General features: G+C 41.8%; 1 protein-coding gene across 1 annotated transcript in view; it reads left to right on the top strand.

Annotated features, from left to right (window-relative positions):
* Nucleotides 1–1,979: 1,979 nt before the first annotated feature.
* The window catches only part of UNC13C (unc-13 homolog C), a 482,392-nt gene continuing 457,946 nt past the window's right edge, over nucleotides 1,980–26,425 (top strand). Inside the window, exons 1-3 of the mRNA XM_075273478.1 lie at nucleotides 1,980–2,489; nucleotides 5,294–5,320; nucleotides 7,201–10,381. Of these exons, the coding sequence (XP_075129579.1) occupies nucleotides 7,378–10,381 (3,004 nt within the window). The 5' untranslated portion in view covers nucleotides 1,980–2,489; nucleotides 5,294–5,320; nucleotides 7,201–7,377. The remainder of the gene's footprint in view (nucleotides 2,490–5,293; nucleotides 5,321–7,200; nucleotides 10,382–26,425) is intronic.

Genomic DNA, 26,425 nt, shown 5'->3' on the forward strand with positions numbered 1-26,425 from the left:
GGTGGGGCCTTAACCTCAAAGTGATCTATCTTTTGTTTTTGGAAACAGTACCAGACTTGTCTTTTGTTGATGTCTATTAGTACACCACCCCCATTTGCTCAGTCTTAGTTTCATGCAACTGCCTTAAAATGCGTATATCTGACCTGTTGCTCCATCTCGCGAGCTTGGTGGGTAGCAGTAGAAGTCACAGTCTGCATAGCTTAAATAGCCTTATAGTATATGTTCAGCTTCAGATCCAGTTCACACTAATCACAGTTAAAAAGTCTACAAAGTTTATCTAAACAACAGTATACAGATGGTTAATGAAGACTATAATAAATTTGTAGCTATAAGTCTGCCTGCTCTAAACATGCAACCGTGACAAATTAGTTTACACTCACTCCTAGTATTATTTGTCATTTTCAGATTTTTAATAACACTAAAACTTTATCGACGAAGTCATCTATCCTTTGCTCATCATGAGTCATTGAGGTCTTTACTTATAGTTATTCTGTTAAATGTGGTTGCTATATTCCTGCCAGCTTGTAATGGAAATTTACAGCGACTAACAAACAGTGCATTAGTGACCGGATATTTCTTGGACCGTATTTCCAAAAAGGAAGAGATAATGCAATGATGGCAGTTATTACACAGATAGTTAATATAACTCACACCTATTGTCCATAGTGGTTGAATACATCTTATTTTCAGGGAGTTACAACTCATTTACTCGCATTTTGACCCCCATGCACGTGGCCAAGTGTGCTCCCGATGTTGGACCAAGTTTGCAGTTGAATGACAGTTGGAATCTATGGGGGCTTCCACAAGACACATGGAGTGCTATCCAAGTGCATTCCATGAGACATCCACATCTATAGGGGTCTCTGATCTGTTCTGTTCCAATAACAGAGCAGGATAGAGCAGCCATTTCCTGTGCTGCGTCATCGCAATGGAACGGATCGGACACCCATAGACGTGCATGCCTCATGGAATGACACATTCACGACTGCAGCCTCATATCGGAAGAACGCTCGGTCTTAAACATAAAAGTTTAAATTTTCATAGAAGAATTATGGTAATTTTTTCCCCCTTTGTAAAGTACATCTAAATACCGTAGTATAACAAGTAATTCTCTCACTGTGGACTGTATTTCTGTATTATGTGCTTTTTTCTGCTCCACCGTTATATTACAGAATAACCAGATACTTCAGTATCTGCTGTGTGGACTGAAATACAGTCTCTCTCTATACATTACTAAGAGATGCTGTAGGATTTAATTAGTCAAATGGGTGGGTCTTATGATATGTTGTCAGACCACATATAATCTGTCAGAGAATTACCTGTACTACACTTTACGAAATGGATTTTACAAGTAAAACCAGAAGAAAACAATTTTGGAGTACTTATTAAAGGGTCACTCCAGGCAACGCTGATTCTTTTCTTTCTTTTTAGAAGAGTCCAAAGGTTTTCTGCGATTCAGCTGATAAAGTTGGAAATCTTTTTCTAGTTTATGGAATTGTGCATATACACACAGTCACCATTTTACTGAGTGCTAGTCATAATCCTTCCCGAAACCCATAAATCCAATGTTTATTTTAAGGTTTAATGTCCAAAACAAAATTTGTAGAAAGTAAAATAACTATCAGACGGGGGCATTTTGGTAAGCAGTTGACAGACATGCCTCAATAATCTCAATCAGCTTTATTACTGAAGTGTCCAGACACAGTGAAAAGACTGTGCTGAAAGAAATGGCTGCACACTTGTCACTCCTGGTCACGTTATTGTGATAAATGAAAGGTTAGCTGAGACATGGCCCTAGCAACCAGATTTCCTCTACAAGCTAGAGGCGGTACTTGAGCCTGCTATCAGTGCTGGGGCCAGTGATGCACCTGCTGGCTTTCACAGTGCATTGTGTGTGTTTGATGTGTGAGCAAGGACTTTCACTTAGCCTGTGTGTGTCTCTCTTTCGCTCGCGCTCTCTCTCTCTCTCTCTCTTTTTTTTTTTTTTGCTCTATCTGGGAAGTGGAGGGGCTGCTTTCTACAGAGGTGGGCTGTGGCTATTGCAGTGATTGCTGCATTCAGAACCACAGGCAGAAGGAACAGCGATGTGTGAAGTTCCCAGCTCAGAAAACACCAGGATGTCTACTACCATCAGTTCTTTGTCCCTTTTCGCAGAAGTGGGAATGTGACTCCTGTTTTGTTATCTCAGACGCGCAATATAAATAAAGCTTCAGTTAGTGATAGCTAGAAATAGCAGGAGGAGTTATAAAAATGCATTTGATGGAGGAGCCAGGAGAGCGCGGTGGAATTTAGAGGAACAGATACCATTGCAGACTAGCAACATGCCTGACTGCACTTGAGTCAAATCACTGTGAAGCAGCTTCATATTGTATTGTAACGTGCTGTGGATGAATGGAAAATAGGAATGTAGCAATGGGAATAAGGAAAACAGTGTGCTCTAGAACCAGTGGTATGTAATTTTCTTTCTTATGAGAAGAGACTGGTGACAGGTATGTATCGATTTTTCCCAAATATTATCCTTTTTCTGAACTTGTATTTCATACACCTTTGTGTTATTCAAGACACTTGATATTTCTAGCATGCACTCAACAATTCCCTACCAGGGGTCTGCAGGAATTGTCCATATGTGAAAACTATTGCTTGTACTAACGTAGGTGGAAAGTACTATTATAGTAATGTTTGCATGATGTTATACTTCCATATTAGAATGTAAAGTTCATACCGCAAAAAAACTAAAACCATATAAAGGAAGTATAGGTGTGACTGTTGAGGAGATGGATAGAGATTATGTCATACATTTAAGAATCGTGAAGGGTTAACATGTGACTTTGTATATATTCCTTCCTGGTTACACTGGTCACATAGTGTAAAGCGTAAGGATATCTTCATTTAGGCAGCACACCTTACGGACAGCAGAGAATTTAAGAATCGAGCACTCCTGGGAGAGAGTAGAATTGTGATGCTCTGCACACTGTCATTACTACACACACATAGAGCTGTTGCCTATGGCTGAGCATCTTGTCAAGCAGGGATTGTTTGGTGGAGCTGCTGCTGCTGCTGCTAATGTGAAATACTTTTATTTTCTAGTTCACCAAAGGATTAGTATTAAATTGAGATTTACAGATGCTTATGCATTTCTGCTTCTTGATTAATCTTTCAAGATGAACACCCCGCAGTTTATCTGAAAATATCAGCGTCAGAGCCCTGTAGATTATTCTCCTGAGCAATTGTCATCCAGATTAAATTGTGATTTGTGCTGAACATGATAAGAAAACTGGAAACAATTAGCACTTTGAAGTGGAAGCAAGCTCCATTAGACCAGTGCAAACTCATTTTAAAGGGGAAATGGCTGGATCATAGTCCCTTGTATTTATGGGATACTATTGCGCATACTAGTGGGAATTATTTCCTTACATCCTTCTCATTTCTATTTAGCATTGAATAACCTGCCACAAAGTTATTTGTGAAATGGTTATCACAACTAAGTATACTAATGCCTGCTATCTCATTATATTGCTGCTCTGGCATGGAAAGGGTTACTGCTGTTAGGCTGGCAGCGAGCTGCTAATACTAATCATATGTTTGGTTGCACAAAAAAGCAAACACCTGAGTCCAGCATTGGATGTAACCATAATTTAAAGTGGGACTCCAGGCTCATGGGATGCAGTGCCTTGATGCCCCCGGTCTGCTTAAAAATTAATGTGCTTTTTTGACTTCTTTTGATCTCAAAATCCAATCTTCCTATGCTCATCTGTATTCAGCTAGCCAAGAATACAGATTGGATTTGCCTGATGTAATATGACTTGCAGGCGTTAATGTGACTGTGCTGTCCCTTCACTGAGAGTTAACCCATCAGAAAGAGGGAATCCCAGCAATCTTACAAATAATGAGAAGTGAATGATAGACTGCTATAGAAAGAGGAAACCATGTCTAGATGATTATAGTAAATCTTATGGTTCTACACATCTCACCCAACATACTTCTATAAATAGCAAAATCTTCGTTAAGGTCATTACTACAAACTCCATGAAGTTTAACTTGTACACTAAAGGATGAGGAAGGTCCGCAACCAACAATCATTGTCTTCAAACTGCACATCAGACTTGCCAGGTCTATTAAGAAGACTGGCCTAGTCTATTTGGTGACGTCAAAGTTCTATTGATATGCAATAAATCAAGTGCAGTGTTCAAGTGCAATTTTGCCTTAAGACATACAAAAATAAAGGACGGAAGACTGCACGAGTACATTGTAAAACTCTGTCTACGAACTACCCATATTACAGTAGGCAAAAGTTTCCAAATGCAAATTCTGCAGTTATTTTATGTAGACAAATGTGATTAGAAATCACATAAACTCTCTCCAAGACTACAGGTTTATGGATGGTGCCTAGGATGAAAGTCTATTGAGGAGCAAAAGATTGAAAGTCAGGATAAAGGCAGATGAAGTTGACAGAAAAAACACAGATTACATTGTGATAAATAAAAGCAGGACACTAACAGACAAACACACATCTAAGCAACAAGTATTGGGCCTAATACTTCTTATTTCATGGTGTAGTGCTATTCACTTTGAGATTTTATAATTGGTAAACCGCGAGTTTGAGGATAGTAGGGTCACGCTACCTGCTCCCACTAAAGGCATTGGATGTATATTGACAGAAGCTGCCATAGGAAAGTATATACTATTTGCATTAGTGCAAACAAAATACCAGCATAGAACAGCTTTGACCAGGCTCACATATAATTCCGATCTACATTTTTAGTGATTGTATTAAGGGTCTTTTCTGGGACGAGAATATTGATGGGCTACTGATAAGACAGGCCATCAATAACAGGTCAGTGGGCGTCCAACTCTTAGCATCCCCGCTGTTCAGCTGTTTTGAGGCTGCCTCTTCCCTTGGCTAAGGGCTGCGGCCTCTTCAGGATGCTGCAGCTTCATCTTTTTCACTTGAATATGTCTAATTTGCAAAATTGTGCATCACCATAGAGAATGGAAACCTCACTTAACTGATATTAAAGGCCTATCTTCATGGGAAGCCAGCCGTATTCTGATCCTGGAAAGCTCCTTTAAGAAATATATAGAGCTGCACTTAACACAAGTATTCTACATTTCCTAGAGCGTATGGCCATGTTTAAAGAGACATAAGAATAATAAAATGTACCTATCATACCTATTAAATTTGGTATATGAATGGAAATCATTGTTCTGTGTTACATTTATATTCCAAACTATTGAATTTGGAGTCTGAGTTGGCACTGCTAAATAATGAGTCCTTTTGTTGTCTGGCTTTCAGGTGCTCATATTGGTTAAGATTTTACATGTACGTATGTCTTTTGACTATTTTGTTCATGGTCCTGAAATATGTAACTTATATTATCAACTACATTAAAACATGGTGTCTTGTGTTGGGTTGATGTGTAAACCATATTGTTGTTGAGTTGGAAGTTGTGAATATAGAGGTCTATTTACAAAGCTCTGATTTGAAGCCTGAGCAGTCATCCTTGGAAACACAATGAGAAGATGCAAAATCTGATATTTTTTTTAAAAAAGTAACCTATTTTCAGTAAAACCAGACTTGGATCTCTTTACAGTGATTATTGAGTAGCTGTAAGATGCTTTCTAAATGAGATCCATAAGGGATTATATCCAATTAATTGATGTATCTATATGTAAAAAACTGCAGCTGGCATTAATAAGATAACTTTTCCTTACAATTGCATGTAACATATATCATCCTCCCATATATACTGACAGCTAATTAAATAGCTATAACAGCCATGGGTTAGCTGGAATGTGACTTTAGGGGCCCCACGTAGCGTAAACGCCACAATTTGGTATTTTAGGGTGCATTTACATGGAGGAAAATGGCGCTGAATTTGGTGTGGAATCCGTGTCAGATTCAGTGCTGAAAAAAAAGCCTCCCATTGACTTCGATGGTTTCCTTTTTCTGCGCCATTTTCCTCCGTGTGAATGCACCCTTACAGTACCTGCAAAATGAATCCACGGCGAAAAGCTGCAATTTCAAAAACCGTTGTGTTTTTGTAATTAACGTGATGTCAGTTATACCTACAGAAATGCTGCCGATTTCCGTATAGGTATAATAGAAGCTGAAAGTCCAGAGAGGAAAACTCTCCATTTCCTTTGTGGTATTTTCCACAGCCCTTTTTTTTCCTGTGGCAGGCTACGTGAGGCCTTAGCCTAAAGGTCACAACAGATTTTTTTTATACTGCTTCTGAGATGACTAAACATAACAAACCATTAATCATCTCTCTCCAGGCTTTGGTTTCCAGCAGTGGCAGCTCTATTTGTCTCTATATAGGTCCCCTGGTTGATGTCACCAGTGATGTCTCATTTGCTCTACAAGACCACTTCTGCAAATCACAGAGCTAAGCAGTAAGCGCTTCACAAATGGCATGTGAATGCAGTGACTTGCCTTTTGTGAAGAGGTTTGTGATTGGCTGCAGCGATCATCTGATGCAAACAAGCTGGGAACTGTATACAGACAGATGGGGGCTGCCAGCACTGGAAATAGAGGCCCAGAGAGAGGCGAGTACCAACAGCACTATTAATAAAATTATGAGTTGGATAGCCACTTAACTAATGCACACAATAAATAATAATAACCTTGTCTATGCGTATCCTATTAGTGACAGAACCCAATGAGAAAGATCATTATTACATAAGCTTTGTAAATATACTTCTTGTTTTATGTAATATTTCTACTTATTCTTATCACTTTATTTATTTGCATCAAGTTATAGACATTGCAAATAAGTAAATTTGGTTGGTTTTCGGCATATGTGTTTTGTTTCTCTAAGTGAAGTATAGCAAAGGAAGATGGTTTAATATCATGTTTGATGTGAAAAACTCATAAAAGATGGTGTTTTTTTGCATGCTATATTCAGAACCTTAGTCCTTGACACCCATTAGGCTTAGAGTTCGGTGGGAGATGGGTGTATGTCTTAAGAGGAGTGACTTACTTTTGGCTTTGTAATAGTATCTTGTTGCAGTATAGTGGTACATAAAGTTATTATTGGTCATGAATGTAGACCTTAGTGCATCTACTGCTAGCCACCATGTACATGTCATTTATAAGATGTTTGTATTGCATGCTTTATGTGCTATACAGTATGCCTTCATCATCCACGACTTAGATTTGTACTGTATGAATTAGTGATGCTTAAACTACCTTTATTGCAGAGACGTCCAGAAGTCATGAGAAGCAGACGGTGTCTGGTCCTTCCATAGGACACACATTCTAACACCAGTACACGTGTGTTTGTTTCTGCTACAGATAAATGTTGTGTGGACATACAAATCTCAGGAGCCAGAGATACTTTTTTTTTTGCAAAGATAGGTTAATATAAAGTTCCCCTGATGGTTTCTGCCCTATTGAAGAGCCTGATCTTCTCTTATATATATAAGCTTTGCAAAGGAATGTTTACAAAGAAACTGGGGAATCCTACAAAAAAGAAAGAAAGTCCAAGCAAAAAGGAACAGGATATTTCTCAATTTGGCCTAATCAAGAACCCAAATATTTCAACGACTATCAAAAGCACAGTCAAGAAAATTGCCAAGTGTTCTTCTTCCTGCAATTTATCAACTGAGGAAGATACAGTTAGAAAGGAATTTTCACTTTCTCCAACATTCAGTTACAGAGTAGCAATTGCCAATGGGCTTCAAAAGAATATTCTAACTGGCAATAATAATGAGGATGCAATTCACGAAATATCTTCTCTTGATAGTTCATATTCAGAATCTTTAAGTGAAACAAGGGCTGGTAGTACAACCAAGGAATACTCATCACAAACCATGCCAGTAAGGCGAAACCGAAAAAGCATGAGCAGTCTGGCTCCTTCTGATGGAAGTTCAGATGGGGAACGTACACTGCACAGCCTAAAAATGGGTGCTTTACGCAAACTTCGAAAATGGAAGAAGAGTCAAGAATGTGTTTCCTCAGATTCAGAAGTAAGCACGTGGAAGAAAACCTGGGGATTACGAAGCAAGTCTTTAGATCGAACAGTCCGTCAGCAAAAAACCAACACACTTGAGCCTGGCTTTAGCTCTACTGGCTGCATAAGCCAAACTCATGATGTCATGGAAATGATCTTTAAAGAGCTCCAAGGTATAAGTCAAATTGAAACTGAACTGTCAGAGTTAAGAGGTCATGTGAATTCTTTAAAGCAATCGATTGATGAGATTTCTAGTAGTGTTGAGGTTGTGCAAAGTGAAATTGAGCAGTTACGTTCGGGTTTTGTACAGTCTAGAAGAGAAACCAGAGATATCCATGACTACATTAAGCAAATAGGTCATCACAGTAGTAAGCTTAGTCTTAGGTTTTTAAATGTGCCTGAAGAAAAAAACGAACTTTGTGAAAATGTTGTTTATAGAATTTTAATAGAAAAAATGGGATTCGTAGATGCGCAAAACAGTATGAAAATTGAACTTGCTCACAGACTAGGGCAACAAAGAGATTGTCCAAATGCAAAACCTAGACCAATTCTTGTCTATTTTGCTACACAACAAGATAGAGATTTAGTTTTAAAAAAATGTTATAAATTGAAGGGAACTGGAATTGGAATTTCTACTGACATTATTTCCCATGAACTGAAAGTGAAAAAAGAAAAGGCAATTCCACTATCCCAGACATATGAGAGTATGGACATGAAATTTTCAGCTGCGGAGCCAAAGATTAATCATGATGAATGGGAATCTCATGAAGACAGTGACAAAGACTTGGAACCTGACATAAACCGGAATAGTTATGCAATGGTCTGCAAGTCCGAAGCCCAGATGAAATCCAATGGGAGCAAAAGAAGTGGACAGTCATCTCATAATAAAAAACCTCACAGAACATCTGAAGATGCCACCTATAAAAGTAAAGATGATTATGGAGACCTTAATTTCCAGTCACCTGTATCTGATAGCTTGGAAAAAAACAAAATGTATTACAGTGATACAACTCCATTGTGGCATTCACAGACTGACTTTTCTACACCAAAACTAAGTCGCTCAGAATCTGATTTTTCAAAGCTATGTCAATCTTACTCTGAAGATTTTTCAGAAAACCAATATTTCATAAGAACCAATGGAAGTTCTCTGTTGTCTTCCTCTGATCGGGAACTGTGGCAAAGAAGACAGGAAGATAATTCCTCAAACTGGTATGCAAGCTCACAAGAGCAAGCTTTCAGTAATGATGCAGAGCCTTACCATGAAGAAAATGAAATTGAGAACACTGAAACTGTTGACAGTGGCGTCAGCAATGGGATACTTTGTGCTTCAGGAGACCGCAGTCACTATAGTGACTCTCAGCTTTCTTTGCATGGTGATCTGTCACCATGGAAAGAGTGGCACCATTTAGAACAAGGTACAGATTCTGGACTTGATGCATCTACACAACATGGTTTTTCCTATAATGCCAACTGTTCTGCAGATCAACAGATGGAAATTTATGCAAACAATTATGAAAAGTGCCAAAGTACAGATCTTCCATATAACACCGAAAACTATAGTTACACTCTAGACAGCAATTCCCCATCTTGTCCTGAAATTTGCACAGCGTCACAAAATCAATGGACTAGTGAATATGAATCTTACATTGAAACAAATGCCAATGAAATTTACCAGAGTCAGGGAAGATTACCAATGATGTACCGCAGTCAGAGTGAACTGCAAAGTGATGACTCCGAGGATGCTCCACCCAAATCATGGCATAGTCGACTAAGCATTGATCTTTCTGATAAAACCTTTAGCTTTCCAAAGTTTGGCTCTACTCTACAACGGGCTAAATCAGCTCTGGAAGTTGTATGGAATAAAAGCACACAAAGCTTAAGTGGCTATGATGAAAGTGGCTCCTCGTTCATGGGAAGATTTCGCACTTTATCACAGTCTACAGCCAATGAATCCAGCACAACTCTTGATTCTGATGTATACACAGAACCTTACTATTACAAGGCCGATGATGACATGGAATATGGGGAATCAATAGCTGCTAATGACAATGGAGCTGATTATGTGGAAGTCATGGAACAAGTTCTTGCCAAACTTGAAAACAGAACAAATACAAATGAAAATCTTGAGCAAATGCAAGAATATCAAGAGTATGACGACAATTCATATGACCCAGACTATGCTGGTTTACAAATGGAGGAATACAACATTCCATATGATGACTTCGCTCCTGAGGATATAATAGAACCTGAATGTGAAATAGTGTATGACATGGGCGAAAATGCCAAGAATGATGAAGAGAACAAAAATGTGCCTGAGAAATCCTTTGAAGTCCCAAAGAAAAAACGAATCCGTCCAAGTTTTAAGGAGGCTGCCATGAAGGCATACAAGAAAGAAATGGCTGATCTCGAAGAAAGGATCCTTGCAGGAGGTACTTACACTTTATTATTTTAAATATGTGCAATGTTTTAAAGGTGTATAGTATGTTATAGTAGGCAATATTAGAGAAGACATTTTATAGCCTCTACCAACTCCAACTCCTTCAATAGGCACCACTCCGTTAATTCCAGCACAGTTGAGATTTTTCTCTAGTCTAGTCCACTGTTCCCAAGCAATCCTTTTTACTAGTTTAAGCACAATTAGATTCCTTACTGTCAGGTGGGTGGTCCTGATCTGGAGCAGAAAGACAGGGACAGCCCACTTGACAGCAGAGCAGAAATTATTGCTTGGGAACATTGAGGGCTAGAGATAAAATTACAACTACGCCAGAATCAGTAGTGCAGCACCTATGGAATGATTATAAGAGTTGAAGTTGTTGGAGGTGGTGAAAAGTCCTCTTTAAGTCTATGCTTTTACACTGAAAAAGAATACAAAGGGGTAGAGTTATCTCAGCCCGAAGCCATTTATGTCATTATTGCACTACACATTTACTTTGTGGCAATAAGCTAATACTGCATTGTTTGTTGCAGAGCACTAACAAAAATATTAATCACAACATACCCCTCCTAGGTTTTCATTCTGAAAAGCTGCAGATCAGCTTCTTAGATGTATATAACTTATCTACAGATCATTTAAATCAATACCAAATGTTATTTTCTTATTAACACCATATAGTAGCTGGAGGATAAAATACTAAAAAAAAAATCAGTCAAGTGTGAGATCATTAAATCTATTATATGTACAGTATGTTTTGTTTATACTTATTTTGGGTCATTGCTGTTGATAAGTGATACCTTCCATTGTGCATGGTTATATCACTCTCTAATTTTATATAAGATATGTTTTAGCAAATATGATTGGCTAGAGCTACAATCCTATTTCCTAAATGATGACAATTGTCACCTTGAAAGAATCTCTCACTATTTAATTATTTGGTTTTTAATTATTCCATATATTTACTTTGGCTGTAACCAAAAAAATACAAGGCAATACATACTAAGCACCCAGTTTACTATATGACCAGTGTGGCCATTCCTATATATGGTCCATTACAATTGGTGTTCAGAGTGCATTGTTAGCAGTCACAGCTGCGTTCTGGTATATGAGGGAGTCAAAATTTCCCTTTACTGTACCGCATATAATCTAGCGGCACCAATATTGTAATAACATATGGTAGGTTGGCGGGGTTCCTGTTGAAGATTTTGCATTGGTACCTAATTTATACCTCTGTCAGTGCACGTTCCTGCTGTCTTATAACATCCATAAAACACTTCCATAGAGAACTGTACTAGAATTTGACTACAATGTAATGTAAACTGGACTTGACAAGTTGGTAGCGATCAGACAATAATAGATGTTACAGACCTATAGGCAACAGAATGGGTTACACAGACAGATGAATTATAGACCTGCAAATTGTGAATCCAATAACAGGAGAATAAGCTATAATCAATTTATATTGTTGAAATTCCGGCAGACTCACAATGTGGCGGCACTCTTGCTTGCCAACTATTGGGAGAGACTTGAATGAACAAAATCATTCTTACATTCATTTGATAACAACTCTCTCTAATACAGTTTCTGTAATTTTTTTACATTGGGAGATATGCTGAAATGAAAATGTATGTTTACATAAAAGCCAACAATTTATAGCTGAAATGATCTTTCCTGCTATAAATGAAAATAGCCCTTGATGCTTTTTTTAGTAATTGTCTTGTTTGTTCTTTATGATTGACAAACAATTGTGTAATATATGGATCAATTTGATCTTATTTTGACTTCATAGAACATGACTAGGACAATTTTCAATTTACTGACTGCAAGCAGATGTCTTGAAAATATGTAATTCAGGACTGGAAAACATTGGGAGAATTCAATAATCTATTATGACAAGTTTTTTTTTAGTAAAACCATCAGAAATTGGTGATTTGCGATTATTTGACATTTTAACTAAAATAGTTGCACATGTTGTTTTTTTTGTGCCAGCCTCGACACTTGAGAAAGCAGGTGGGGCTGTCACCTGTGCCACTTTCATCATCACCATTTTTGTGGTGTAAATGATGCCAAAAATCTACACAGACAAGAAGTCTGCATAGACTTCTTCCTAATGACAGGCCCTCCTGGACAATGCGCCTAACAGGCTGTAGCCTCATCATAGATTAAGCGTATCCTCCACTGGTCTTTGTGAATCCTGCCCACATTATTCTAGTAAACTGAGAGACTTATTATATAAAGAATACAGTGAAGGCTGGGTTCACACCAGCGTTGGCTCTCCATATGGGGGTTCCATTCCCCTCCCTGCTTGAAAAATGCCGGGAGAAAATGTTGCAAGCAGCACTTTTTTCTCTGTCTTTTGCCCTTTTTGGGTGGAATCCGAACGGAAACAACGCAGACTCCATCATAGTCTATAGGGTTCACAGGTAACAGCCTTTTTTTAAGCGGATGAGATTTCTGTTCAGGGAGTCCCCAAGCGCACCCCCCAAACGGAAACCCGAATGCAGATGTGAACCTAGCCTAACTTGTATAAAAGTGAAACCACTTCTATGCTGAAAGCATTTACATCACCTCAGGGAAAGCACAGCATTAGTTTCAGTACGTCCAATTATTGGGTATCCATTGTTTTCAGCAAATATCCTTGGTCTCCCAGAGCCTAGTAGCATGCTAAATGTAGCTCTCAACTTGAGCTTATACAATGACTTTCCAATGAGCAGGATGTCACTATATGCTCAGTCTATCCAAATGTTTGGACTAAAATAGACAACACGTGTAAAGCAAATATAGTCTGTTTTTCTTCTGCAGTTATAAATCTATTAATATCAGAATATACCACACTGCATTCCCTGCTGGAAACATGATCGCAATATACTGCAGTATTATTATGCCGTGTATTACAATGATAGAGTCATTACTAATGAATAGAGATGAGCGAACAGTGTTCTATCGAACTCATGTTCGATCGGATATTAGGCTGTTCGGCATGTTCGAATCGAATCGAACACCGCGTGGTAAAGTGCGCCATTACTCGATTCCCCTCCCACCTTCCCTGGCGCCTTTTTTGCTCCAATAACAGCGCAGGGTAGGTGGGACAGGAACTACGACACCGGTGACGTTGAGAAAAGTAGGCAAAACCCATTGGCTGCCGAAAACATGTGACCTCTAATTTAAAAGAACAGCGCCGCCCAGGTTCGCGTCATTCTGAGCTTGCAATTCACCGAGGACGGAGGTTTCCGTCCAGCTAGCTAGGGCTTAGATTCTGGGTAGGCAGGGACAGGCTAGGATAGGAAGGAGAAGACAACCACAACAGCTCTTATAAGAGCTAAATTCCAGGGAGAAGCTTGTCAGTGTAACGTGGCACTGACTGGCTCAATCGCCGCAACCCAGCTTTCCCAGGATCCTGAATGGAATACACTGTCAGTGTATTCCCGTATACCCGATATATACCCCGATACCCGTTCCAACGGTGTGCCCCCCCACCTTCACCCCAGAAATACCCTGCAAGTCCCCTAGCAATAGAATTGGGGCTATATACACCCACAATTTTTACTACTGGTATACAGTGCCATTGTCTGACTGGGAATTCAAAGAGTATATTGGGAATACAAATACCCTCATTTCTTGCTACTGCCATATAGTGCCAGTGTCTGACTGGGAATTCAAAGAATATATTGGGGTTACGTGCACCCACAATTTTTACTACTGGTATACAGTGCCATTGTCTGACTGGGAATTCAAAGAGTATATTGGGAATACAAATACCCTCATTTCTTGCTACTGCCATATAGTGCCAGTGTCTGACTGGGAATTCAAAGAATATATTGGGGTTACGTGCACCCACAATTTTTACTACTGGTATACAGTGCCATTGTCTGACTGGGAATTCAAAGAATATATTGGGGTTATAAATACCCTCATTTCTTGCTACTGCCATATAGTGCCAGTTTCTGACTGGTAATTCAAAGAATATATTGGGGTTACGTGCACCCACAATTTTTACTACTGGTATACAGTGCCATTGTCTGACTGGGAATTCAAAGAATATATTGGGAATACAAATACCCTCATTTCTTGCTACTGCCATATAGTGCCAGTGTCTGACTGGGAATTCAAAGAATATATTGGGGTTACGTGCACCCACAATTTTTACTACTGGTATACAGTGCCATTGTCTGACTGGGAATTCAAAGAATATATTGGGGTTATAAATACCCTCATTTCTTGCTACTGCCATATAGTGCCAGTTTCTGACTGGTAATTCAAAGAATATATTGGGGTTACGTGCACCCACAATTTTTACTACTGGTATACAGTGCCATTGTCTGACTGGGAATTCAAAGAATATATTGGGAATACAAATACCCTCATTTCTTGCTACTGCCATATAGTGCCAGTGTCTGACTGGGAATTCAAAGAATATATTGGGGTTACGTGCACCCACAATTTTTTACTACTGGTATACAGTGCCATTGTCTGACTGGGAATTCAAAGAATATATTGGGAATACAAATACCCTCATTTCTTGCTACTGCCATATAGTGCCAGTGTCTGACTGGGAATTCAAAGAATATATTGGGGTTACGTGCACCCACAATTTTTACTACTGGTATACAGTGCCATTGTCTGACTGGGAATTCAAAGAATATATTGGGGTTATAAATACCCTCATTTCTTGCTACTGCCATATAGTGCCAGTTTCTGACTGGTAATTCAAAGAATATATTGGGGTTACGTGCACCCACAATTTTTACTACTGGTATACAGTGCCATTGTCTGACTGGGAATTCAAAGAATATATTGGGAATACAAATACCCTCATTTCTTGCTACTGCCATATAGTGCCAGTGTCTGACTGGGAATTCAAAGAATATATTGGGGTTACGTGCACCCACAATTTTTACTACTGGTATACAGTGCCATTGTCTGACTGGGAATTCAAAGAATATATTGGGGTTATAAATACCCTCATTTCTTGCTACTGCCATATAGTGCCAGTTTCTGACTGGTAATTCAAAGAATATATTGGGGTTACGTGCACCCACAATTTTTACTACTGGTATACAGTGCCATTGTCTGACTGGGAATTCAAAGAATATATTGGGAATACAAATACCCTCATTTCTTGCTACTGCCATATAGTGCCAGTGTCTGACTGGGAATTCAAAGAATATATTGGGGTTACGTGCACCCACAATTTTTACTACTGGTATACAGTGCCATTGTCTGACTGGGAATTCAAAGAATATATTGGGGTTATAAATACCCTCATTTCTTGCTACTGCCATATAGTGCCAGTTTCTGACTGGTAATTCAAAGAATATATTGGGGTTACGTGCACCCACAATTTTTACTACTGGTATACAGTGCCATTGTCTGACTGGGAATTCAAAGAATATATTGGGAATACAAATACCCTCATTTCTTGCTACTGCCATATAGTGCCAGTGTCTGACTGGGAATTCAAAGAATATATTGGGGTTACGTGCACCCACAATTTTTTACTACTGGTATACAGTGCCATTGTCTGACTGGGAATTCAAAGAATATATTGGGAATACAAATACCCTCATTTCTTGCTACTGCCATATAGTGCCAGTGTCTGACTGGGAATTCAAAGAATATATTGGGGTTACGTGCACCCACAATTTTTACTACTGGTATACAGTGCCATTGTCTGACTGGGAATTCAAAGAATATATTGGGAATACAAATACCCTCATTTCTTGCTACTGCCATATAGTGCCAGTGTCTGACTGGGAATTCAAAGAATATATTGGGGTTACGTGCACCCACAATTTTTACTACTGGTATACAGTGCCATTGTCTGACTGGGAATTCAAAGAATATATTGGGGTTATAAATACCCTCATTTCTTGCTACTGCCATATAGTGCCAGTTTCTGACTGGTAATTCAAAGAATATATTGGGGTTACGTGCACCCACAATTTTTACTACTGGTATACAGTGCCATTGTCTGACTGGGAATTCAAAGAATATATTGGGGTTATAAATACCCTCATTTCTTGCTACTGCCATATAGTGCCAGTTTCTGACTGGTAATTCAAAGAATATATTGGGGTTACGTGCACCCACAATTTTTACTACTGGTATACAGTGCCATTGTCTGACTGGGAATTCAAAGAATATATTGGGAATACAAATACCCTCATTTCTTGCTACTGCCATATAGTGCCAGTGTCTGACTGGGAATTCAAAGAATATATTGGGGTTACGTGCACCCACAATTTTTACTACTGGTATACAGTGCCATTGTCTGACTGGGAATTCAAAGAATATATTGGGAATACAAATACCCTCATTTCTTGCTACTGCCATATAGTGCCAGTGTCTGACTGGGAAATCAAAGAATATATTGGGGTTACGTGCACCCACAATTTTTACTACTGGTATACAGTGCCATTGTCTGACTGGGAATTCAAAGAATATATTGGGAATACAAATACCCTCATTTCTTGCTACTGCCATATAGTGCCAGTGTCTGACTGGGAATTCAAGGAATATATTGGGGTTACGTGCACCCACAATTTTTACTACTGGTATACAGTGCCATTGTCTGACTGGGAATTCAAAGAATATATTGGGAATACAAATACCCTCATTTCTTGCTACTGCCATATAGTGCCAGTGTCTGACTGGGAAATCAAAGAATATATTGGGGTTACGTGCACCCACAATTTTTACTACTGGTATACAGTGCCATTGTCTGACTGGGAATTCAAAGAATATATTGGGAATACAAATACCCTCATTTCTTGCTACTGCCATATAGTGCCAGTGTCTGACTGGGAATTCAAAGAATATATTGGGGTTACGTGCACCCACAATTTTTTACTACTGGTATACAGTGCCATTGTCTGACTGGGAATTCAAAGAATATATTGGGAATACAAATACCCTCATTTCTTGCTACTGCCATATAGTGCCAGTGTCTGACTGGGAATTCAAAGAATATATTGGGGTTACGTGCACCCACAATTTTTACTACTGGTATACAGTGCCATTGTCTGACTGGGAATTCAAAGAATATATTGGGGTTATAAATACCCTCATTTCTTGCTACTGCCATATAGTGCCAGTTTCTGACTGGTAATTCAAAGAATATATTGGGGTTACGTGCACCCACAATTTTTACTACTGGTATACAGTGCCATTGTCTGACTGGGAATTCAAAGAATATATTGGGAATACAAATACCCTCATTTCTTGCTACTGCCATATAGTGCCAGTGTCTGACTGGGAATTCAAAGAATATATTGGGGTTACGTGCACCCACAATTTTTACTACTGGTATACAGTGCCATTGTCTGACTGGGAATTCAAAGAATATATTGGGGTTATAAATACCCTCATTTCTTGCTACTGCCATATAGTGCCAGTTTCTGACTGGTAATTCAAAGAATATATTGGGGTTACGTGCACCCACAATTTTTACTACTGGTATACAGTGCCATTGTCTGACTGGGAATTCAAAGAATATATTGGGAATACAAATACCCTCATTTCTTGCTACTGCCATATAGTGCCAGTGTCTGACTGGGAATTCAAAGAATATATTGGGGTTACGTGCACCCACAATTTTTACTACTGGTATACAGTGCCATTGTCTGACTGGGAATTCAAAGAATATATTGGGGTTATAAATACCCTCATTTCTTGCTACTGCCATATAGTGCCAGTTTCTGACTGGTAATTCAAAGAATATATTGGGGTTACGTGCACCCACAATTTTTACTACTGGTATACAGTGCCATTGTCTGACTGGGAATTCAAAGAATATATTGGGAATACAAATACCCTCATTTCTTGCTACTGCCATATAGTGCCAGTGTCTGACTGGGAATTCAAAGAATATATTGGGGTTACGTGCACCCACAATTTTTTACTACTGGTATACAGTGCCATTGTCTGACTGGGAATTCAAAGAATATATTGGGAATACAAATACCCTCATTTCTTGCTACTGCCATATAGTGCCAGTGTCTGACTGGGAATTCAAAGAATATATTGGGGTTACGTGCACCCACAATTTTTACTACTGGTATACAGTGCCATTGTCTGACTGGGAATTCAAAGAATATATTGGGAATACAAATACCCTCATTTCTTGCTACTGCCATATAGTGCCAGTGTCTGACTGGGAATTCAAAGAATATATTGGGGTTACGTGCACCCACAATTTTTACTACTGGTATACAGTGCCATTGTCTGACTGGGAATTCAAAGAATATATTGGGGTTATAAATACCCTCATTTCTTGCTACTGCCATATAGTGCCAGTTTCTGACTGGTAATTCAAAGAATATATTGGGGTTACGTGCACCCACAATTTTTACTACTGGTATACAGTGCCATTGTCTGACTGGGAATTCAAAGAATATATTGGGGTTATAAATACCCTCATTTCTTGCTACTGCCATATAGTGCCAGTTTCTGACTGGTAATTCAAAGAATATATTGGGGTTACGTGCACCCACAATTTTTACTACTGGTATACAGTGCCATTGTCTGACTGGGAATTCAAAGAATATATTGGGAATACAAATACCCTCATTTCTTGCTACTGCCATATAGTGCCAGTGTCTGACTGGGAATTCAAAGAATATATTGGGGTTACGTGCACCCACAATTTTTACTACTGGTATACAGTGCCATTGTCTGACTGGGAATTCAAAGAATATATTGGGAATACAAATACCCTCATTTCTTGCTACTGCCATATAGTGCCAGTGTCTGACTGGGAAATCAAAGAATATATTGGGGTTACGTGCACCCACAATTTTTACTACTGGTATACAGTGCCATTGTCTGACTGGGAATTCAAAGAATATATTGGGAATACAAATACCCTCATTTCTTGCTACTGCCATATAGTGCCAGTGTCTGACTGGGAATTCAAGGAATATATTGGGGTTACGTGCACCCACAATTTTTACTACTGGTATACAGTGCCATTGTCTGACTGGGAATTCAAAGAATATATTGGGAATACAAATACCCTCATTTCTTGCTACTGCCATATAGTGCCAGTGTCTGACTGGGAAATCAAAGAATATATTGGGGTTACGTGCACCCACAATTTTTACTACTGGTATACAGTGCCATTGTCTGACTGGGAATTCAAAGAATATATTGGGAATACAAATACCCTCATTTCTTGCTACTGCCATATAGTGCCAGTGTCTGACTGGGAATTCAAAGAATATATTGGGGTTACGTGCACCCACAATTTTTACTACTGGTATACAGTGCCATTGTCTGACTGGGAATTCAAAGAATATATTGGGGTTATAAATACCCTCATTTCTTGCTACTGCCATATAGTGCCAGTTTCTGACTGGTAATTCAAAGAATATATTGGGGTTACGTGCACCCACAATTTTTACTACTGGTATACAGTGCCATTGTCTGACTGGGAATTCAAAGAATATATTGGGGTTATAAATACCCTCATTTCTTGCTACTGCCATATAGTGCCAGTTTCTGACTGGTAATTCAAAGAATATATTGGGGTTACGTGCACCCACAATTTTTACTACTGGTATACAGTGCCATTGTCTGACTGGGAATTCAAAGAATATATTGGGAATACAAATACCCTCATTTCTTGCTACTGCCATATAGTGCCAGTGTCTGACTGGGAATTCAAAGAATATATTGGGGTTACGTGCACCCACAATTTTTACTACTGGTATACAGTGCCATTGTCTGACTGGGAATTCAAAGAATATATTGGGAATACAAATACCCTCATTTCTTGCTACTGCCATATAGTGCCAGTGTCTGACTGGGAAATCAAAGAATATATTGGGGTTACGTGCACCCACAATTTTTACTACTGGTATACAGTGCCATTGTCTGACTGGGAATTCAAAGAATATATTGGGAATACAAATACCCTCATTTCTTGCTACTGCCATATAGTGCCAGTGTCTGACTGGGAATTCAAGGAATATATTGGGGTTACGTGCACCCACAATTTTTACTACTGGTATACAGTGCCATTGTCTGACTGGGAATTCAAAGAATATATTGGGAATACAAATACCCTCATTTCTTGCTACTGCCATATAGTGCCAGTGTCTGACTGGGAAATCAAAGAATATATTGGGGTTACGTGCACCCACAATTTTTACTACTGGTATACAGTGCCATTGTCTGACTGGGAATTCAAAGAATATATTGGGAATACAAATACCCTCATTTCTTGCTACTGCCATATAGTGCCAGTGTCTGACTGGGAATTCAAAGAATATATTGGGGTTACGTGCACCCACAATTTTTACTACTGGTATACAGTGCCATTGTCTGACTGGGAATTCAAAGAATATATTGGGGTTATAAATACCCTCATTTCTTGCTACTGCCATATAGTGCCAGTTTCTGACTGGTAATTCAAAGAATATATTGGGGTTACGTGCACCCACAATTTTTACTACTGGTATACAGTGCCATTGTCTGACTGGGAATTCAAAGAATATATTGGGAATACAAATACCCTCATTTCTTGCTACTGCCATATAGTGCCAGTGTCTGACTGGGAATTCAAAGAATATATTGGGGTTACGTGCACCCACAATTTTTACTACTGGTATACAGTGCCATTGTCTGACTGGGAATTCAAAGAATATATTGGGAATACAAATACCCTCATTTGTTGCTACTGCCATATAGTGCCAGTGTCTGACTGGGAATTCAAAGAATATATTGGGGTTACGTGCACCCACAATTTTTACTACTGGTATACAGTGCCATTGTCTGACTGGGAATTCAAAGAATATATTGGGGTTATAAATACCCTCATTTCTTGCTACTGCCATATAGTGCCAGTTTCTGACTGGTAATTCAAAGAATATATTGGGGTTACGTGCACCCACAATTTTTACTACTGGTATACAGTGCCATTGTCTGACTGGGAATTCAAAGAATATATTGGGGTTATAAATACCCTCATTTCTTGCTACTGCCATATAGTGCCAGTTTCTGACTGGTAATTCAAAGAATATATTGGGGTTACGTGCACCCACAATTTTTACTACTGGTATACAGTGCCAATTTCTAACTAGGAATTCAAAATGCGCAAGGCTCCCGGAAAGGGACGTGGACGAGGCCGTGGGCGAGGTCGGGGGAATGGTTCTGGGGAGCAAGGTAGCTGTGAAGCCACAGGGCGTCCCGTGCCTACTCCTGTGGGGCAGCAAGCATTGCGCCACTCCACAGTGCCAGGGTTGCTTGCCACATTAACTAAACTGCAGGGTACAAACCTTAGTAGGCCCGAGAACCAGGAACAGGTCTTGCAATGGCTGTCAGAGAACGCTTACAGCACATTGTCCAGCAGCCAGTCAGACTCTGCCTCCTCTCCTCCTATTACCCAACAGTCTTGTCTTCCTTCCTCCCAAAATTCCGAAGCTTTACAGAACAATAACCCAAACTGTCCCTGCTCCCCAGAGCTGTTCTCCGCTCCTTTCATTGTCCCTCAACCTGCCTCTCCACGTCACGATTCCACGAACCTAACAGAGGAGCATCTGTGTCCAGATGCTCAAACACTAGAGTCTCCTCCATCTCCGTTCGATTTGGTGGTGGATGACCAGCAACCCACCCTCATCGACGATGATGTGACGCAGTTGCCGTCAGGGCATCCAGTTGACCGGCGCATTGTGCGGGAGGAGGAGATGAGACAGGAGTTGGAAGAGGAAGTGGTGGATGATGAGGACACTGACCCGACCTGGACAGGGGGGATGTCAAGCGGGGAAAGTAGTGTGGATGTTGAGGCAGGTGCAGCACCAAAAAGGGTAGCTAGAGGCAGAGGCAGAGGTCAGCAGCTTAGGCGAAGCCAGGCCACACCCGGAATCTCCCAAGATGTTCCAGTTCGTACCCAGCCCCGAAAAACTCCCACCTCGAGGGCACGTTTCTCGAAGGTGTGGAGTTTTTTCAAGGAATGCGCCGAGGACAGATATAGTGTTGTCTGCACAATTTGCCATTCGAAATTGATTAGGGGCTCTGAGAAGAGCAACCTGTCCACCACTTCAATGCGCCGTCATTTGGAATCCAAGCACTGGAATCAGTGGCAGGCAGCAACGGCAGGACAAAGGCCGCCTGCCGTTCACGCCACTGCCACTGCCTCTGCCACTGCCTCTGCCTCTGCCACTGCCACTGCTGACTGTGCTGGCGATGCACTCCAGAGGACGAGCCAGGACACCACTTCATCTGCCTCCGCCACTTTGTTGACTTCTACCTCATCCTCCCCTGGTCCTGTCTTATCTCCTTCTCCTGCACCATCAAAGGCACCATCAGGCGTTTCTTTACAACAACCCACCATCTCTCAGACATTGGAGCGGCGGCAGAAATACACTGCTAACCACCCACACGCGCAAGCCTTGAACGCCAACATCGCTAAACTGCTGGCCCAGGAGATGTTGGCGTTCCGGCTTGTTGAAACTCCCGCCTTCCTGGACCTGATGGCAACTGCGGCACCTCGCTATGCCGTCCCTAGCCGTCACTACTTCTCCCGGTGTGCCGTCCCCGCCTTGCACCAGCACGTGTCACTCAACATCAGGCGGGCCCTTAGTTCCGCGCTTTGCACAAAGGTCCACTTGACCACCGACGCGTGGACAAGTGCATGCGGACAGGGACGCTACATTTCACTGACGGCACACTGGGTGAATGTAGTTGAGGCTGGGACTGCTTCCCAAACTGGCCCGGTGTACCTAGTCTCCCCGCCTAACATTCCTGGCAGGGACACGAGAAGAACACCCCCCTCCTCCTCCTCCTCTACCGCCTCCTCCTCCGCCACCGCCTCCTCCTCTGCCACCGCCTCCTCCTCCGCTGTTAGATTGACCCCAGCTACGAGTTGGAAACGTTGCAGCACTGGCGTTGGTAGACGTCAGCAGGCTGTGCTGAAGCTGATCAGCTTGGGGGACAGACAGCACACTGCCTCCGAGGTGAGGGATGCCCTCCTCGATGAGACGGCAATATGGTTTGAGCCGCTGCACCTGGGCCCAGGCATGGTCGTTTGTGATAACGGCCGGAACCTGGTAGCAGCTCTGGAGCTTGCCGGACTCCAACATGTTCCATGCCTGGCCCACGTCTTCAACCTAGTGGTGCAACGTTTCCTAAAGAGCTACCCCAATGTTCCAGAGCTACTGGTGAAAGTGCGGCGCATGTGCGCCCACTTTCGCAAGTCGACAGTAGCCGCTGCTAGCTTAAAATCTCTCCAGCAACGCCTGCATGTGCCACAACACCGGCTTTTGTGCGACGTCCCCACACGCTGGAACTCAACGTTTCAGATGTTGAATAGAGTGGTTGAGCAGCAGAGACCTTTGATGGAATACCAGCTACAAAACCCTAGGGTGCCACAAAGTCAGCTGCCTCAGTTTCACATCCATGAGTGGCCATGGATGAGAGACCTTTGTGACATCCTACGGGTCTTTGAGGAGTCCACAAGGAGGGTGAGCTCTGAGGATGCGATGGTGAGCCTTACAATCCCGCTCTTGTGTGTTCTGAGAGAATCCCTGATTGACATCAGGGATAACTCAGATCACACAGAGGAGTTAGGGATAGCATCCGATCCGTCACAGCTGGAGAGTAGGTCCACACATCTGTCCGCTTCACTGCGTTTAATGGAGGAGGAGGAGGAGGAGGAGGAGGAAGAAGAGTTGTCCGATGATGTGATGGTGATACAGGAGGCTTCCGGGCAACTTCGAATCGTCCCATTGTTGCAGCGCGGATGGGTAGACATGGAGGATGAGGAGGAAATGGAGATTGAACTTTCCGGTGGGGCCAGAGGAGTCATGCCAACTAACACTGTGGCAGACATGGCTGAGTTCATGTTGGGGTGCTTTACAACCGACAAGCGTATTGTCAAAATCATGGAGGACAACCAGTACTGGATCTTTGCTATCCTTGACCCCCGGTATAAAAACAACATCTCGTCTTTTATTCCGGTAGAGGGGAGGGCCAATCGCATCAATGCTTGCCACAGGCAATTGGTGCAGAATATGATGGAGATGTTTCCAGCATGTGACGTTGGCGGCAGGGAGGGCAGTTCCTCCAGTAGGCAACCAAGTTCTCACCGGTCCACACAAACGAGGGGCACACTGTCTAAGGTCTGGGACACCTTGATGGCACCCCCTCGCCAAAGTGCCGCCACGGAGGGTCCTAGTGTCACCAGGCGTGAGAAGTATAGGCGCATGTTGCGGGAATACCTTTCCGACCACAGCCCTGTCCTCTCCGACCCCTCTGCGCCCTACACGTATTGGGTGTCGAAGTTGGACCTGTGGCTTGAACTTGCCCTATATGCCTTGGAGGTGCTGTCCTGTCCTGCCGCCAGCGTCCTATCTGAGAGGGTGTTCAGTGCAGCCGGTGGCATCATCACTGACAAGCGCACCCGTCTGTCAGCTGAGAGTGCCGACCGGCTCACTTTGATAAAAATGAACCACCACTGGATAGAGCCTTCATTTTTGTGCCCACCTGTGTAAAGCACCCCAACATGAAACTCCATGTCTGTACTCAACCTCTCCAATTCCTCCGCATCCTCATACTCATCCACCATAAGCGTTGCACAATTCTGCTAATACTAGGCTCCCTCCAACATGATTTCCCCCAACTCTGCTGGTTAGAGGCTCCCTCCACCCTGATTTCCACCAACTCTGCTGGTTAGAGGCTCCCTCCACCCTGCTTTCCCACAACTCTGCTGGTTAGAGGCTCCTTCCACCATGAATTTGCCCAAACTGGGCTGTTTAGAGGCTCCCTCCACCATGAATTGGTCCAAACTGGGGTGGTTAGAGGCTCCCTCCACCATTAATTGGTCCAAACTGGGCTGGTTAGAGGCTCCCTCCACCATGAATTTGCCCAAACTGGGCTGTTTAGAGGCTCCCTCCACCATGAATTTGCCCAAACTGGGCTGGTTAGAGGCTCCCTCCACCATGAATTGGTCCAAACTGGGGTTTTTAGAGGCTCCCTCCACCATGAATTGGTCCAAACTTGGCTGTTTAGAGGCTCCCTCCACCATGAATTGGTCCAAACTGGGGTGGTTAGAGGCTCCCTCCACCATTAATTTGTCCAAACTGGGCTGGTTAGAGGCTCCCTCCACCATTAATTGGTCCAAACTGGGGTGGTTAGAGGCTCCCTCCACCATTAATTGGTCCAAACTGGGCTGGTTAGAGGCTCCCTCCACCATTAATTGGTCCAAACTGGGCTGGTTAGAGGCTCCCTCCACCATGAATTTGCCCAAACTGGGCTGGTTAGAGGCTCCCTCCACCATGAATTGGTCCAAACTGGGTTTTTTAGAGGCTCCCTCCACCATGAATTTGCCCAAACTGGGCTGTTTAGAGGCTCCCTCCACCATGAATTTGCCCAAACTGGGCTGGTTAGAGGCTCCCTCCACCATGAATTGGTCCAAACTGGGGTTTTTAGAGGCTCCCTCCACCATGAATTGGTCCAAACTTGGCTGTTTAGAGGCTCCCTCCACCATGAATTGGTCCAAACTGGGGTGGTTAGAGGCTCCCTCCACCATTAATTTGCCCAAACTGGGCTGTTTAGAGGCTCCCTCCACCATGAATTTGCCCAAACTGGGCTGGTTAGAGGCTCCCTCCACCATGAATTGGTCCAAACTGGGGTTTTTAGAGGCTCCCTCCACCATGAATTGGTCCAAACTTGGCTGTTTAGAGGCTCCCTCCACCATGAATTGGTCCAAACTGGGGTGGTTAGAGGCTCCCTCCACCATTAATTGGTCCAAACTGGGCTGGTTAGAGGCTCCCTCCACCATTAATTGGTCCAAACTGGGCTGGTTAGAGGCTCCCTCCACCATTAATTGGTCCAAACTGGGCTGGTTAGAGGCTCCCTCCACCATGAATTTGCCCAAACTGGGCTGTTTAGAGGCTCCCTCCACCATGAATTGGTCCAAACTGGGTTTTTTAGAGGCTCCCTCCACCATGAATTGGTCCAAACTGGGCTGTTTAGAGGCTCCCTCCACCATGAATTTGCCCAAACTGGGCTGTTTAGCGGCTCCCTCCACCATTAATTGGTC

The sequence above is a fragment of the Leptodactylus fuscus genome, chromosome 5, assembly GCF_031893055.1.
Source record: "Leptodactylus fuscus isolate aLepFus1 chromosome 5, aLepFus1.hap2, whole genome shotgun sequence".
Taxonomy (NCBI): domain Eukaryota; kingdom Metazoa; phylum Chordata; class Amphibia; order Anura; family Leptodactylidae; genus Leptodactylus; species Leptodactylus fuscus.